Source organism: Dipodomys merriami, unplaced genomic scaffold (assembly GCF_024711535.1).
Source record: "Dipodomys merriami isolate MVZ:Mamm:240054 unplaced genomic scaffold, mDipMer1.0.p SCAF_2, whole genome shotgun sequence".
NCBI classification, from domain to species: domain Eukaryota; kingdom Metazoa; phylum Chordata; class Mammalia; order Rodentia; family Heteromyidae; genus Dipodomys; species Dipodomys merriami.
The window spans coordinates 70,803,063-70,820,056 of NW_027203381.1; the positions used below are offsets into that span (position 1 = coordinate 70,803,063).

General features: G+C 41.1%; 1 protein-coding gene across 12 annotated transcripts in view; it reads right to left on the reverse strand.

Moving 5' to 3' along the window:
• Nucleotides 1-334: 334 nt before the first annotated feature.
• Nucleotides 335-16,994, reverse strand: part of Kalrn (kalirin RhoGEF kinase) — a 611,632-nt gene continuing 594,972 nt past the window's right edge. For all 12 annotated transcript variants that reach the window (XM_070030027.1, XM_070030026.1, XM_070030024.1 and 9 more), the window contains 4 exons: nt 16,098-16,176; nt 10,133-10,333; nt 8,312-8,450; nt 335-7,189 (listed from right to left, as the gene is read on the reverse strand). In XM_070030027.1, the coding sequence (XP_069886128.1) occupies nt 6,644-7,189; nt 8,312-8,450; nt 10,133-10,333; nt 16,098-16,176 (965 nt within the window). In that variant the 3' untranslated portion in view covers nt 335-6,643. The remainder of the gene's footprint in view (nt 7,190-8,311; nt 8,451-10,132; nt 10,334-16,097; nt 16,177-16,994) is intronic.

Here is a 16,994-nt window from a genome sequence, read left to right on the forward strand (position 1 = left end):
AGAGCCCACACCCTCGAAAGTCTAGTGTTTTCAAAGCTGATGGTTTGCTTAGGCTAATGTCTGAAGCTCGTGCCAGGATGCACAAACCTGTCAGACGTAGCCTGATAGCCTGTCAACATGGAACCAGATAAGGGCCATAACACACCCCGGCATTTTTGGACTGCCAAATGCCTTACAGTACTTCTTACTTTCTTTCTAAAATGCTAGACAAAAAAAAATTGTTATAATAATGTGACGACTTTAGCTTGTCAGAACCTTCAATGTATTTTGGGGGTGAGAAAAAAATATTCATTTTTTTAAACAAAGATTTGAATTAGAAAAAAGACAACAAAAGCATCATTAGTATAGTATATTTATAGGAATGCATAACATGTGAGATGTACAATTTGAAGTTTCATCTATAACATAACATTTACTGTAGTAATAATAACAAGACAGCAGGTTATCACTTTACAACATTACACAGGAATGATTTTGACTTACAAATAAAATATTTACAACCTACCTTTACAAAATGACATTGTATACATACAAAATGAACAACTGCAGAAAAATTTTAAAATAATGAAGCAACCAAAAACCCAAAAGATACACTTAAGGCAGACCAGCAAGACACTGAAATAATTAAGGCTGTGGAATTCTTCTGCACCTTGAAAATATAGAACTATTTGTCAATACTGTGGAGTGATTCTCAGTCAATTGTTACAAGCCTGATGGAAGTATGTACTTATATGTATATGTGTAATGGTTCCTATGGGGAAACCTGTCCACTTATGGATAAGGCCCTTTATCTGAATGGCCAGAGAAGCCCACCACACATTCTCAAGAGACTTGAGGGGAGGAGAAGAAGGGGGGGAGGGTCACTCAAAACCAAGAGGTATTAATGTGGTTTTAAAATCAGCTATTAATAACTCAAATATAGAGCTTTTTCTGAGGCTAGGTAGATAGAATAGTGCAAATGATGGTCCCATTATGTTTCCTGCTTTGTCAGTTTGGCTGATGGACTTCAAAAGACAGCAAATTATTTCCCATATTATTTGCCACGTATTATCCCTAATGGCTTTGAATGGCCCTCAGTGGTTTTCCAATAGAAAAATTGACTCACCAAAACTGTCTGCAAATGGATAGATTTCTGCATATGAGCAATAACATATACATACATAATATACACTATATACATGTACAGATGTACATATATCTATATTTCCCAACAGTTTGCACTTTGATCACTACGTTTGCTGAAGAGATTGCATTTGGAAGAGAGTGTTTAGTTTTTCACAGTCTTTGTATTTGTCTTGTGGCTAGTATTACTCACCTCCCCCATAGAGTAGGCTAGTTTGGCATAAACAGAAGCAAAAGCACCAGGGTCAAAAAAAAAATCAAATACAGATGAAAGATATGGCTTAAGTTAGTAAGGGATGGTGTATGTTTTGTGAACTTCTAATTCATAGCCACAGTCCTTGAGGTCACACACAGTAAACGTCCCCATATTCTCCACAATGTGGGCTTGGTTTGGATGGAATTCCCCTGCTTGGCTATTCCTGGGCTAGCAAATTAACTTGGTTAAATTAAAATTCAGGAGACGGTATTCCCAGAATTGTTCTTTGCACTTTCCTGCCACTCTTCCTTTTCTCAACTAGCCTCAGTGAAATACATTACCTGACTAAGCCATGATTTTGCTTCAAAAAATAAAAATTACATGTGACCACATTTTGAAAATTCTCAGCAACAGGATGACAGGAAAGCATAATAATTTATCTGTGAACATTAACTTCAGGCCTTTGATAAATGCCCCCTACCAAGGATGAATTGTCTCAGGGTGACTTTCTTCTTTAACTTCAGTCTATTGAAAGGGAGCAATGCCTTTCCTAAACAGATGGCTCTATGATATTTCAGTGTTGTTTCTGTACAGATTTTTCATGTGAATAACAGTTTCTATGAAAACATCTTGTGTTAGGGACAGATTTAGCCCTTTTGAACCCTCTACAGTAAATGAAAACAATTAAAGAACCTTACTTCTTCCAGAGAATAGATATTCACATAGTAGCTTTTTTTTTTTCTTGATGGAATATGTGTGAGTTCTTTCTTTAGCCTAACCTGGGTCTAATTACTTACTCCCAAAAGATCCTTAGATTTTTAAATAACAAAGAAAAATCATGACACAGCTTTACAAATAAATCCACTGAAAACTCACATACTGTGTGTCTATCCAGACTCTATAGAGGTGTGAGGGAGAGAAAGGAATATGGGCAACAAGTCTCACAACTTGTTCAGTAGAATACACTACTTACTCTGAATAAGGATGTCCTACTTCAGAGAGATTGATGTTCCAAATGTTTCCTCTTCTATCAAATGCATGGGACAATGTTTTAGTCAATGCACAGAAATAACCACCATTTGTTTTATATCATATTTGGCCTCTCATAGTCTCACAAATAGAAGTTTCCTTGTTCCTCCACATAAGCAAGCAAAAAGCAATGGCTAACTCATAGGCACTAAATCACTGAGGCTATGAGACAATTTGTATGCTATTCATGAGAGACCTAACCGTCCAAAAAGCAGAACCAAAATGTTCCCTCCAAAAACCACCTATTCAGTTCATTTCTACACCTATGTATTTAATTTGCCTCTTCTAATGGTGTTTTGTGGGACTCTAAAGAAAGAATTGTGATACTGGGGGATGTTTTATTCTTACTTCTGCCCTCCCAGTGAGGAAAGAGGCTGTTTAGGTTTTCCTCTGTCCATTTTTACGGGAACAGTGATAATAATTGCTTTGGAAGGCATCTTACTCTTCATGTCTGCCATAAGAAATACTGGATAAAACAGTTTATGAACATTTAAGACGTAATCAGCTCTCCAAACCCTTTTCTGCAGACAAGCCACTGAAGGATCAAAAATAGAATAAGACTAAGTAACATTTAGACAAAAAGCACCTACCTGGCACTTCCATTAAAAGCAATTTACAGGATTTAACCCCATGGGTTTGTAAATGGTATCTAAAGACATAAATATTGAAAACCTGGAATGTTCAAAGTTACTATCAATAAAATTCTTAGCACTGGCAGTGTATAGCACTTTAAGAAAAGCAAAGCATCATATATGTTTCTCAACAACAAAGAACGTTTTCGTTTCTCAACATTGTTTTGAGATTAATGTCCTCCCGCCTTCCCCCCCAACTCCCATTTTATTAATGGTGACATTTGGGCAGGAAAAAAAACAAAGACTTTCTGTAAGAAAGGATGAATCTAGAATAGCTGAGGTTGAAACTCAAGAATTCCTGCTCCCACCCTATATTCAGATGTTCTGATTTAGAAGATATGTAAAAATTAAAAGAAAAAATACTGCCATATCAGTAAATCTAAATGTAAGAATGTCTTCATCTCCCATCTTCCCCTCTGAAAGGCACTGCTATTTATAAAGGCTTTGTGAAGCACAAAGCATGAGGCCAGCTCTCTCCTCTGCCCCTCCTCTCCCCCTTACATTGTCTATGGCTGGGGAGACCCGAAGGACACCTCCAACATTACAATTTATTTTCTTAAATATCTTTTAACCACATTCATCTGTAAGTGGATATAAATCTATTTAATCTGAAACAAATGTAAAAGATGCAAGAAATGAGTATACTTCTTACCAGGGATCCTGGGTTGTCCCTGATCTTTTCCTTCTTTCTCTACCCAACCTGACAACACTAGACAGAACAACTCTAAACCCTAAGCAATTGATGTGAGCCAACACACCTGTCAATGAAACCAGCATTGGGTTTTCCCATTTCATCTGGAAATGTAGTCCCACTGAGAGCTACCATAATTATAGTAGAAATGAACTACTTTCTTTGCTTTCCCCCTCTTCTCTCCTGATAAGAGAAAAACCTCTTATCAAAACAGATTGGTACAAGGGAGTGATAGATCCCCTATTCTCTCTCCCCACCCCCATATCCCACCACAGCTGCCCAAACAGCAACTTCAACTCCTATCCAAGTCCCATCTCCAAGCATTTCCAGTTATTCTAGTTTCTTATGGATAATTCTTGAATGAATACCATTAGCTTGTCCTTGTTGGAAGGGACCAGGAGTTCTGCAGATAGAGAGCTTTCCTATTCAATTTCTTTGTTATCAAACTATATACAATATACCCACCGTCTTTCATGATTTCTCTTAAGTTCCTGCTAGTCTAACGATTGTACTTTGGCTCCAGTTAACATGAGACAGCTTCTCTTTTTTATAACCCTCCTTTCCTGTCTTCCCCAATGTGGGTATTTGGAAGGCATTCCGTGCAGGCCTACATCTGGATTATCACCCACATCACCCTAACTTTGACGTCCAAGCTGATGTGAAAGCTTTGGCTCTGACTCACATTCTGTCATCTGTCTACCCCACAGCATGATTTCAATACCACCCTCCTTCCACATGGTACTAGGTCCTGTCTCACTCTAGCCTAAACTCAGCCTGTCATAACTATTCTGAATGACTCTGCAGGAAACTGTTTAGTCAAGTCTGCAATGGACAGAGTAGAACTTGCCAAGCCACATGTTGCAGGTAGTTAAGACTCCTCAGAGCCTCCAATGTAGCGCATGACAAGTCCTAAGTACTGGGCTTTCTGCTTGTATGCTATATGATATAACAAAGGTATGCTCACTGAAAGGGTTTTTAGCAAGCATCATATAGTATTCTGTTTGTATACACATCATGGTGTTAGGGTGAGAGCCCTGAGGGAGGGAGGCTTGATGATCCAGGGCCATTTGAAAACTAGGAAACCACACAAAGTCAGTTTCTACATATTTGGTTAATTCCGAAAGTACTAAGTGCTATCTAGTCTTATTGCTTGTACTTTCTACTAATTTATTAATCTATAATCTTGGACAGGATGAAATGAAGTATGGGTGAGAAATCTGACCTTGAAACCAAAGGAAAAGAATGATGAGCATGTTCAATTCTCCATTTCTACTGTGGAACTGAGTGCTTTTCTAGGCTACATACAGTTCAGGCTTAGTTTCCACCATTTTCTCTTTCGTTTAAATAAGTTTGCAGTTCTGCTTCCATGCATTCTCTGCTTGCACCTCGGTGCTGCATGATTTTAATTTTCCCAATCCCCTTCATAGGAGAAAAGCAGCATCATTAAACCTGATCTGAACGAACCCTGAAATTTGGGAGTATCATTTGCACAAAAGCAATCTATAAAACACATTCTAGAACACAAAAGATGGATCATGTAGAAACACCCAAGAAGAAGAACTCCTCTCTATCTTCTAAACCCTCCCCCCAACTCCCAAACAAAACAAAACAAAACAACAACAACAAAAAACCATGAAATGCCCAGGTTTAACCTTTCCCCACCTATGGAAGGGCAGTTAATAATCTTATAAGGAGAATATACACCAGAAAGCAGCATTGGTCTTAAAATACACTTGGTCCTTTCTGTCCAAAGAAGTCTGGGCGGCTGAGTGGTGATAGCTATTGCAGTTAAGCAAGTTAGTTAAGACTTTGCTAGGATGGATGGATCAGGTTTCTCCATGGCTTCAAAAAGGACTTAGGACCAGGCCTTTAAAAGGCTTATATGGCTGCCTCCTTTAAATAAGTACCCCATACTTCATGAGGGGTCATAGATAAAGCAAGCCAACTTACTGAAGACTGTAGTCTACAGTGTAGAAGACACCAGAAAGTGTTGATACCTTGTTGATAGGAACTGTAGGAAAAGTTTCTGTTTGCCCTTTTGTAAGAACCTGTAATGAGCATTTCCCTATTTCAAGCCAGATGTAGACATAAAAATAACCCACAACTCTTACTAGATTTGGACTTATTTCCTGGCAGGCTTTCTTGCCAGATGAGCTCTGAGCTGCCAGTGAATCCAGGGGCAGCATTTCCTATATAAACTTATCTTAATCAAATAACCCATGACCCAGAGTGGGGGAAGGGGTATTCTTATTCACAGATTGTAAAAGGGTAACATTGCTTTCTCTTAATGCACAGGTTCTGGTAAAAGATTTCTATACAAGATTTATAAAATGTTCTAAAAAACTTTTCATCTAATTGTGCTTAGTCAAAACAATGTAATGTTTCAGTCAATAAATTACTGTCTTAACTAGAGCACTCGAAGTTATTTAGGATTGGTTTCATATATAACTCTATATTATAAAACTCTGAAACCTGAATGAGACCTATTATACTGTATGTTTATGCATCCTATTAAGAAACTATATCTAAGTCTTTGAAACCAGAATAGTTGACATCTTTGTTAAATAGAACTTTTCTTTTGCTTAAATTTTCAGCAAAGTCAGAAACATTTTACGTCCCCACCCCCTATAGTGAGCGTAAGGTGTTTTTTTTCTACTTAATCACTCATTTTGGAATGTACAATTAAAGTTTTGTAACAGATAATAATCTTATTACCATTGCCCTTTCTTCTAATACTTGCTGTGACTCTGTGTTTATTTCTTCACAATGACCTTCTGGAAAGCCCCTAGCTTTAGAGTGACTCTGACCTCTCTGCTCAGACCCTGACTCACCATGGACAAGGTTTAAGAGGGCGCTTCTCAATCCAGAGAACCACACAGAGGAAAGGAAGGGAGAGAGTTATGTACAGACACATCCAGTCTTCCTTTGGTTCACACCACACTTCCAGGTGAAACCGCAGGGACTGGGAGACGGCTATGTTCCTTGGTTCACCCGGTTGACAATGTAGCTCTTGACATTGGGAACAGGCCGTACATCATTCTGGTGCTTGCGGCGTTCTATGAAGCACGCCAGGCGGGAGGTGTCCAGGGGGATCTTGGAGTAGCTGCCATTGTGAGGCTGTAGCCACGGATGCTGCAGGCAGGTGGCTGCCGTTGGCCGTCTCCGGAAGTCTTCCTGTAAGATCACGTTGATGAAGTCCCTGGCAGCATTGCTCACACCGCAGAAATATTCCTGGGGGAAGCTGAAATCCACTCTGCAGACATTGATACATGTCTCCTCTTTGCTCTCATCTAAGAAAGGGGATACCCCACTGAGCATGACATATGTCAGAACCCCGATGCTCCAGATGTCTGTGCCCAAAGAGACAGGGATGCCTTGGATCACTTCTGGAGCAGCAAACTCCGGGTTCCCCAGCAGGTGGTGGATGTGGAAGTGGCCTGAGATCTGGACAGCATCCTCCAAGTCAATAAGCTTCACTCGAGGCACTGGAATCCGGAGGTCAATGAGCAGGTTTTCAGGCTACAGGGACCAAGGGAGGCAGGGAGAAGAGAGGGCATGGCTATTTGATTAAGATAGATTCTGTAGCTGACACACATCCTTTCTGCCCCTGGATTCACTGGCAGCTCAGAGTTCAACTGCCAGGAAATAACTCCAAGTGCAATAAGAGTTGTGGGTTATTTTCATGTCTATACCTGGCTTAAAACAGGGAAATGAGTATCACAAGTTCTTACAAAAGGGCAACTTGAAACCTTTCCTACAAGTCTGTTTTGATTACTAGCAGAAAATCATATTAAACATGGCTATGTAGCCAGGTTCTGATGGCTCATACATGTAATCCTAGCTACCCAGGATGCTGAGCTATGAAGATTACAGTTCAAAGCCAGATTGGGCAGACATTTCCAAAAGACTCTTAACTCCAATTAACCATCAAAAAGATAGAAGTAGAGTTATGACTCAGCCAAGTGAGAGCAAGCGGCTTTGAGTTCAAGTCCCAGTACCAACACACAAGCATAGATGTGCACACACACATATGCATGGATTGCTTTTCTTTGATGACCCTATAGCATATAGGAAATGCCTTCAACAAAGTGTATAGGAGCTTCAAACTATGAATTTGAACCCATTAAACTCTAAACTTGCATGTATTTCCGAAAAATCATTTGGCATTGAAAATTGGGGCTTCTGGGTTTTGTTTTTGTTTTTCTTTTTTTGTGCTGGACTCAAACCTAAGACCTTGTGCATATTAAGCAGGTGCTCTACCACTGAGCTACACCCCAACCCTGAATATCATGCCTTCATAACTTCCCTTTGCTTCATCAATTCAAGAAAAGATGGAATTGTCCTTTGGAGAACAAAAAGCTGTCTGAGCAGCATGAAAGAGGAGGGGACATTAATTGGCTTCTTCTAGAAAAGCAAACAAAGTAGACCCCATCACTTTCTCTCACTCTCTAATGCCATCCTATGTCTAGTGTGTTCTCATTCATTCATGAATGAGGCGTTGTGTGACAATGCCTGATTTCTTTGATAGTCATATAGATTCTAGTTTTAGTAAATAAAATGAATTCAAATGTTTGTTTCTCAGGATAATAACGGGTAAGTCAGACTCAGCTGGTTCGGTGCCACACTTTCCAGTTTTATTACCTTTATGTCCAAATGTGCAACCCTGCAGTTGTGAAGGTACTGCAAGGCTTCCATGATGTCCCGGATATAGAAAGCTACTTTTTCCTCCATCAGTTCATCATGATTCATAAGGTAGTCTAAAAGTCGGCCATCATCCATCCTGAAAATGGGGAGGAAGCAGCCAAGGAATGTTTTTTAAGAAATAGAAAAAGAACACATGCAAAAGCTTTAAAATCTCCAATATCTCTCTTAGTTATAGATGAAGAGCAATGTTTGAAACCAAAATAAACCTACAAAGGTGTTAAGTTTCAGGGAAGAAATCTTTAGTCTTTTTTTTCTTTTTTTTTGGTTAGTCATGGGACTTGAACTTGAGGCTTGGACACTGTCCCTGAGCTCTTTTGTTTAAGGCTCATGCTCTACCACTTTGAACCACAGCACCGTATCTGGTTTTCTGGTGGTTAACTGGAAATAAGAGTCTCGTGGACTTTCCCCCAGGCTGGCTTTGAATCGTGATCCTCAGATCTCAGTCTCCTATGTAGCTAGGATTATAGGTATGAGCCACCAGCCCCTGGCTCTTTTATAGTCTTGTTTAAGAAGCATTGTTTTGTTCACTTTTAACTTTTATTGTTCTCAAAGAAAAAGGTGTGACATCACTTTAATGGATTAGATTATAAAATAAAACAACCCTTCAGCAAGAAAGACATCAGCCGGGCACTGGTGGCTCACGCCTGTAATCTTAGCTACTCAGGAGGCTGAGATCTAAGGATTGCCGTTCAAAGCCAGTCAGGGCCGGAAAGTCGTGAAACTCTTATCTCCAATAAACCACTAGAAAACCGGAAATGGTGTTGTAGCTCAAGTGGTAGAGTGCTCACCTTGAGCTAAGAGCTGAGGGACAGTGCTCAGGCCCAGAGTTCAAGCCCCACGACCACAAAAAAAAAAAAAAAAAAAAAGAAAGAAAGAAAGATATCAGCCATATTCTGACTAATCAGAGCCCTTTGCTTACAAAGCAGTCTTACATGAATTTATGGTTTTTTTGTCTTTTTTTTTTTTTAGACTCAGGTTTGAACTCTTGAGTTTCACACTTGCTTGACTTGCTGGCTCAGCTGCCCACTGTCACATGAGCCATGCTTTTTGCTGGTTATTTTGGTGATGGATTCTAGTTAGAAGGGAAGACTTAAAATATATATATATAGGGCTGGGAAGGTGGCTCAGTGGTAGAGCGCTTGCCTTGCATGCCTGAGGCCCTGGGTTCGATTCCTCAGCACCACATAAGCAGGAAGTGGCACTGTGGCTCAAGTGGTAGAGCGCTGGCATTGAGCTGAAGAGCTGAGGGACAGCGCCCAGGCCCAGAGTTCAGGCCCCACGACCGGACCCCCCACCCCCTCCCAAAAAATATATATATATATATTCTTACTATAAAAACCCTCGAATAATTGTTTAGAGCAATGAATATATCAATATCCAGATTAACCATTACATAATGTATACATGCATTGAAAAATCACATTGTATACCCCTCCAAATATGCAGCACTGTATTACACAAAAATAAAACAAAGCTAAAGAAAGAAAACTGGAGTGAGAAATACAGGGGTTCAAGGCTCATTTCTTTACTTCCTAGCTTTAAAGAGCTTGCTTTAATTAAGGACCTTCCCTATCCTTTGTTTGCTAATCCAGAGAATGAGAATAACATTTAGATAAAATGGGAGGGAGAGAATTGTATAAACTATATTTTCTAAACTATAAAACACTGTATAAAATGTACCTGTCTTATCTGTGAGTTGCAGGTAATAGGTAACCCAAACAGATGGGATCATGCTAGAGAGACGGCACCTGTACTTACAGCTCCAAAATCAGGATGTAGGAGGTGGGGGACTCGTAGGTGTCGTGGAGAGTCACGTACTGGGGGTGCTGCAGGTGCTGCAGTAGGGCAGCCTCGTGGGCAGCCTGTTCCTTCTTCTTCATTTTTTTGCTCACGAATTTCACAGCAACATCTTTGCGGGTAGCTTTGTGAATGCATTTCTTGACGATCGAAAATCGGCCCCTGGGAAATCAAAGGGAGGAAGTTTTCCAAGATTTATACCATGAGCTAGATCTCCTTTTAGCCAGAGATTTGTAACGTTTTCTGTGACACATTAGACAGTAACATCTGACAGGTTGAACATCCGTAATCCACAAGTCTAAAATCCAAAACACATAAAAATCTGAAACCTTTTGAGCACTTACATGACACCAGAGGTGGAAAGTTCCACACCTGTCTTCATGTAAAGGGTCACAGTCACAATGCAGGTGCACTGAAAACATTATACCAAATTGCCTTCAGGCTATATGGGTAAGGCATGCATGACATACAAATAAATTGCATGTTTAAACTTGAGTCATGCTGGGCACCAGTGGCCCATACCTGTAATCCTAGCTCCTCAGGAGGCTGAGACCTGTGGTCACAGTTTGAAGGCAGCTCAGGCAGACAACTCTGAGAGAATCTTCTCTCCAATTAACCAGAAAAAAGCTAGAAGTAGAACTGTGGCTCAAATGGTAGAAGCTAAGCAAGAATGTAAAGTCCTGAGATCAAGCCCAGTAATGGCACATTCCCCTGAGATATCTCATCTTCCTATTTTTTTTTTTTTTTTTTGTCGGTTGAGAGGCTTGAACTCTGGGCCTGGGCACTGTCCCTCAGCTCTTCAGCTCAAGGCTAGAACTCTAACACTTGAGCCACAGTGCCACTTCTGGCTTTTTCTGCTTATGTGGTGCTGAGGAATTGAACCCAGTGCCTCCTGCATGCAAGGCAAGCACTCTACCACTGAGCCACCTTCCCAGTTCCCCTCCCCCGCCACCTAATTTTTCTTATATTGAGTAATTTTAGGTTGCATCTTGAAAATTTTGATTATTATGCTGTGATATTCTGGGTTCTGTTAAAGCCTTCAGAAGAAGATTGACTCCGTTTATTTACATGTTTTCATCAGCAGTAATGTGTTTAGGTTCAGGCTCCAGGATCTCTGGAAATGGTTCTGTTGCCAGAGCAGTTTTCAAAGTATTTTCTGAGCATTTAGGTCTGACTTTCATCAGCACTCCTCAAAGATTAGGTTGCAGCTAGTTCGTGAGTGTAAGGTGACTGAGCAGTGGTTTATGTAGCAATTGTCCTCACAGCTGTGAGAACTTGCAGAACTTGTAGTGGCCTTGGATTTGTTTATTTCATATACAGAATTAGGAGATCTCTTTCTTTTTTCTTTCTCCTTTTTGAGATCCCCCATCATTCTTTGGCTTACAAGGCCTCTTTGTGTGCTTATCTAGCCAGAAAGGTGGGGAACCCTCAGTATTTAGTTTCCTGAATCATCATGCAGCTTCACATGCCTGCTTTTGGAGGGAAGAAAGCCCAAGGCTTCTCTGATGTCTCCAGCCAAGGGAATCCCTTTTGCCTGGGTTTTAGCCAGAAAGGGGTGTGTGTGTGTGTGTGTGTGTGTGTGTGTGTGTGTGTGTGTGTGTGTGTGTGTGTGTGTGTGTGTGTGTGTGTGTGTGTGTGTGTGTGTGTGTGTGTGTGTGTGTGTGTGTGTGTGTGTGTGTGTGTGTGTGTGTGTGTGTGTGTGTGTACATGCACACAGGCGCATGCATGTGTGTTTGCTCTCTAGGAATGCTGAATACTTCTTTAAGTTGACTTACCCTTTGGACAAGGCTAAGGAAATAAAGGGGGAAGGGAGGAAGAGAGGAAGGGAGGAAGGGAGGGAGCTCTTATCACTGTGCTTGTCACTTTTCAGCCTCTCCAATCCCTTTATTACATTTCATAAGTCTCTGGCAGCTGCTTTCAGAATTTGTGGAGAGGCAGTAGTTATCATTAGTAGGAAACAAAGGGCATAGTGAGCGAGCGTCAGCTCACTATCTATATTGGCTGGCATTGGGAGTTGGCTCTTTAATTGGGAACTAAAAGCTATTGGGAAGCTGTGTATCTAGATGGAGCCTGCCACTTTCACTTTACTGTAGGGAGATCGGACTGGACTGTTAAGTTGGAAAACTCCGTAATCAGCAGCTAGTCCTTCTTCTAGGGCTGGTCAGAGTCTCTACAGGAGGATTTTCTCCTTCCTGTGCAGTGAGGGAAGCTTGACTATTTCTGAAGGCCTGTTGGAGTCTAGAGCGGGACTTCCTAGATTCCAGTAGCCACATGTGAGAACATGGTCTTGTTCTTGGTATGGTTCTAGCCTACCTAACTGTGCCTGATGTCACTGAGAACAGAGGTGCTCTGTTGTTCCCTTCCTAGAAGGTAAACGACAGTCTTCTCTGGATGGTGAAGGACAATTCTACAGATGCCTGAAGCCTGGGAGAGAGCTGCAGCCACATTGTACCCCTTGGGAATGCTGCCTGGCTGCCTATGTAGGATCCAAACAGGGAGCAGCAGTGCCAGGCTGGACACAGACATCTGTGGTCACTCCTTCCCGAGACACACTCATTCTCATTGACTTCCACCAGCCGTTCACAGTTCAGCATCCTCTTTATACCTAATTCTGATTGTGCTGCTGCAACCTGAGTCTTCAGGGAACTGATTGCAAAGGTCACACTGGCTGTCATGTGACCCTGCAACTGACTGGGCTGAGTTTTCTCAGGCAAGTCTCTTGGGGTCATGTGCCATCTGTTGTTCTACTTCTAATCCTTTATTATTGCTTTTGCATCGAAGGTACCTGCTTGAAAATTCCTTTATTGTTGGTTTCATGAAATCCCAAGAAAGAGTCTAAACACATGCCACCCTTACCTGGAGGCCTGGTGCTACCATCTTGGATCTAGTATAGACAACCAGTCAGCCTCTCAGTGATAACCACTGGATTCCTCAAACTGCAACAGCGCCCATATAGCTTACTTCTGCCTAAGTATGCCGTGTCCAAGGGCATTTGGTAAAAGTTAAGACACTGCACAGTTTTTATATTTAATCACTAAAGAGCTCTTTTAACAGGATAGCCACTTGGCCCCAAGTTGTAGGTTTAGGTGTGTTAAAGAAGTTGACTCACTTGGATGACCCCAGCACAAATATCTTCCATGTGTCTCGTGTAAGAATGTTTTCATGCTGCTGAGAACTGGTAGTTCATGCTTCTAATCCTAGCTACTCAAGAGACTGAAGTCTGAGGATAGCAGTTCAAAGCTTTTCTGGGCAGAAAAGCTCAGAAGACTTTAGCTCCAATTAACCAGCAAAATGTTAGACTAGGGATATGGCTCAAGTAGTAGAGTACTAGCTGTGAGTAAAATAGCGGAGCAAGAGTACAAGGCCCTGAGTTTAAGCCCTGGTACTGATACAAAAGACAAGAAGAATTTTGTTTTACTTCTATCCTGTTAATGTATAGCATCTTAAAAGGATCTTCCGGAAATATGATAAGTATAACTGGGAGGGAAGAGAAGCTTCAGGCTATTGGAGATTTGCAAAAGAAAGACATTAATCACTGCAAACAAATCAGAAAATTCATCTTCCCTCTGAAAAATATCAAAACATCTGTTTGAATGTGGTTCAAAGTTATCCCAGGCAGAAAAGCCCCTGAGACTCTTAGCCCCTTTCTCCAATTAATTACCAAAAAAAAGCTAGAGGTAGAGCTGTGGTTTAAATGGTAGGGCACTAACATTGAGCAAAAAAAGCTCAGAGATGGCACCCAGGCCCTGAGTTCAAGCCCCAGGACTGGCACAAGCAAGCAAACACATAAAGCATCTATTTGTTTTGGGTTCAAAAAAGCCTTAACCTGGGCTGGGAAGGTGGCTCAGTGGTAGAGCGCTTGCCTTGCATGTGTGAGGCCCTGGGTTTGATTCCTCAGCACCACATAAGCAAAAAGAAAAAAGCCGGAAGAGGGGCTGTGGCTCAAGTGGTAGAGTGCTAGCCTTGAGCTGAAGAGCTGAGGGACAGCGCCCAGGCCCAGAGTTCAGGCCCCACAACCGGACCCCCCCACACACACAAAAAAAAGCCTTAACCTATGACTATTGACAGCAAATATCTCAAGGAGGAATGAACTAGGGCCAATGATGGAACTGACTTCCTGTACAGCCAGCAGGGGATTTATTCATTATGGGGCTCAAACCTCGTGTCATAAATCTCAATGTAAGAGAGCAAACTAGATTTTGATGACTAGAACTTAACAATTGTGATGTGAAATATCTGCTGGAAATATATGTAGAACACATGTATGTAGAACACATGTATTCAGAACACATACAGGCTGAGAAGCAGGTTTGAATCCTGGCCCCACACTTCCTACTTGTGGGACTGGAAGGAAATTGTTGAACTTCCAGGAGCCTGAGTTTCCCTTGCTGGAAATCCACTCAGATGCCACTTAGCCACGTTTAAAGACTGGATTATATAACAGCTATTCACTCCCTAGAACACCATCGATACCGCCACCACCACGATAAAAGTTCCCTTTGGATTACATAACAGCTATACACTCCCTAGAACACTATAGACACCACCACCACCATCAAAGTTTCCTTTGGCCTCTGTTTCTTCTTTTGTCTATACAAGAAGACAGGTAACAATTTGTCTTTAAAGCAAGGAGCTATAGTGAGAGGCAGTGAATTATATTGTGACTTTTACCCAAGGAATAGAAATAATGAACATGTTGTCTTCCCCACAAAACCTGTCACCACCACCTCAGTCACGAGCCTCCATGCTTCATGGGGAGATGTTGGCCAGGGATGGAGGTGGTAGTGACTCTTTTACATATCTGGGTGGGTGATGACTTTTAGGGTATCTATAGTTTCTCACTCAGGCCACCTGAGATCCATGCATGAACTAGGAGAACTTCATTCTTTTCCCTTTCTTCTCTTCGACCATTGTGCAGACAAGGTGTGTTAGTTTTTCAACACTGTCAAGCAACTTAAAGTGTTATTTTGACTCATAGTTTCAGAGGTTTCATGGATGACTGGCTCCATTGCTTTTCAGCTTATGGCAAGCAGAAAAACCATGGAGGAAGGGAAAATCAGGGAGTCAATATTATAAACGTAATTCTCTGGCCATAATGCCATTAAATTAGAGATCAGTAACAAAAGAAATTTTGAAAATATCCTAGGCAAGTGGTAGAGCAGTTGACTCATATATGTGAAGCCCTGAGTTCCACGCCCAGCACAAAAACCAAACCAAACTAAACCAAACAAACAGAAACAACCTCAAATTCAAATATTGAAAAAAAATCTCAGACTTATCAAAGCAGTTTCTCATTATTAGTAGGTAAAAGAGAAAAAAATCATAGTTGAAGAAAAATACTTAGAATTGATGATAATGGAAATATCACTTATCAAAAATTGAGATATGTAGCTATAGTTATATTTTGAAGAAAAACTGGAGGCTAAACTTTTTTTTGGTCAGTCCTGGGGCTTGAACTCAAAGCCTGGGTGCTGTCTCTACCACTCTATCACTTGAGCTACAGCTCCACTTCCAGTTTTCTAGTTGTTAAATGGAGATGAAATCTCATGGATTTTTCTGCCCAGGTGGCTTTGAACAGCAGTCCTCTGATCTCAGCCTCCTGAGTAGATAGGATTACAGGCCTGAGCCACTAGCACCAGGCTAAGGCTTAACTTCTTACATTAGACAAGAATAAAGGCTGAGAGTTGCTAAAAAATTACATCTGAAGTAATTACATCTGAAGTAATTAGTTACTTTCATAATATAGAGTATGTGTGCATTTGGTAAGGGAAGGAAGGAAGGGGAGAAAGAGGAAGGAGAAAGAAAGGAAGAAAGGAAGGAAGGAAGGAAGGAAAGAAGGAAGAAAAGCAGGAAGGAAGGAAGGGAAAAGAAACAAAGAAAGAATCATAAGCGATCCCTCAGCAGTGATTTTGCTAGGTATCCTTACCTGCCAATCTCATTCAGCTCAGTATAAGCAGAATCAAAATTTTCCTTCCAAGATATGGTGGCCCCATCCGCAGCTGAATCTTTGGGAGAGAGAGTTCATTTAGGACATTGAGCATGCCACTTGAGACTAAAGAAAAGGTTGACAGAGAAGCTCCAGCATTAACCCCAAGGCCATTCTCATAACTAAATATGGAGGCTACTCAGTGGGAAAATGCCACAACTCTTTGGAATGTTATTTTTAAAATATCATCCCAGGGATGTCAGGCTCTCTGTCATCTATTTAAACAAAGAGAAAATGTGGGACCATCAGAAATGTAGCTTCCAGATGTTTTAAAATAGAAATCTGGGAGAAATCATAAAAAAGGAGGCCTAAAAAACCCAAAAAAACAAAAACAAAAAAATGCCAGTGAGTTTCAGAGCTGTAGAAGGATACAGAGAGAGGAGGGGAAAAACTACAAGTTCAAGGAAAGAGACAAGGAAAGGTGTGTGCTGTTTACAGGTTGTCTCTCCCCTCTGCCCTTAGACTTGAGATTATATAGTATACTGAGTGATTCAATTAACTCATAACCTATGCCTGAATAGACTCTTTTGCAGCCAGTATTATCTTGTATGATGTGTTAATTTTCTGGCAATAATTTTTACACACACACACACACACACACACACACACACACACACACACACACACACACACACACACACACACATTCATGCCAATATATATTTCTGTTGTCTACTGGGGGCCAAGACTAGAAAGTTAGTGGTATGGAAAAACAGGATCCAAGTCAGTAACTTTTCTGACCGAAAGTCACCTCGGCCTACCCAGAGCATGACCTGGTACCTTATTCATTTTGAATCCCAAGGACACAGAGACTCAGGGCCAAGATTTCCCAGTGAG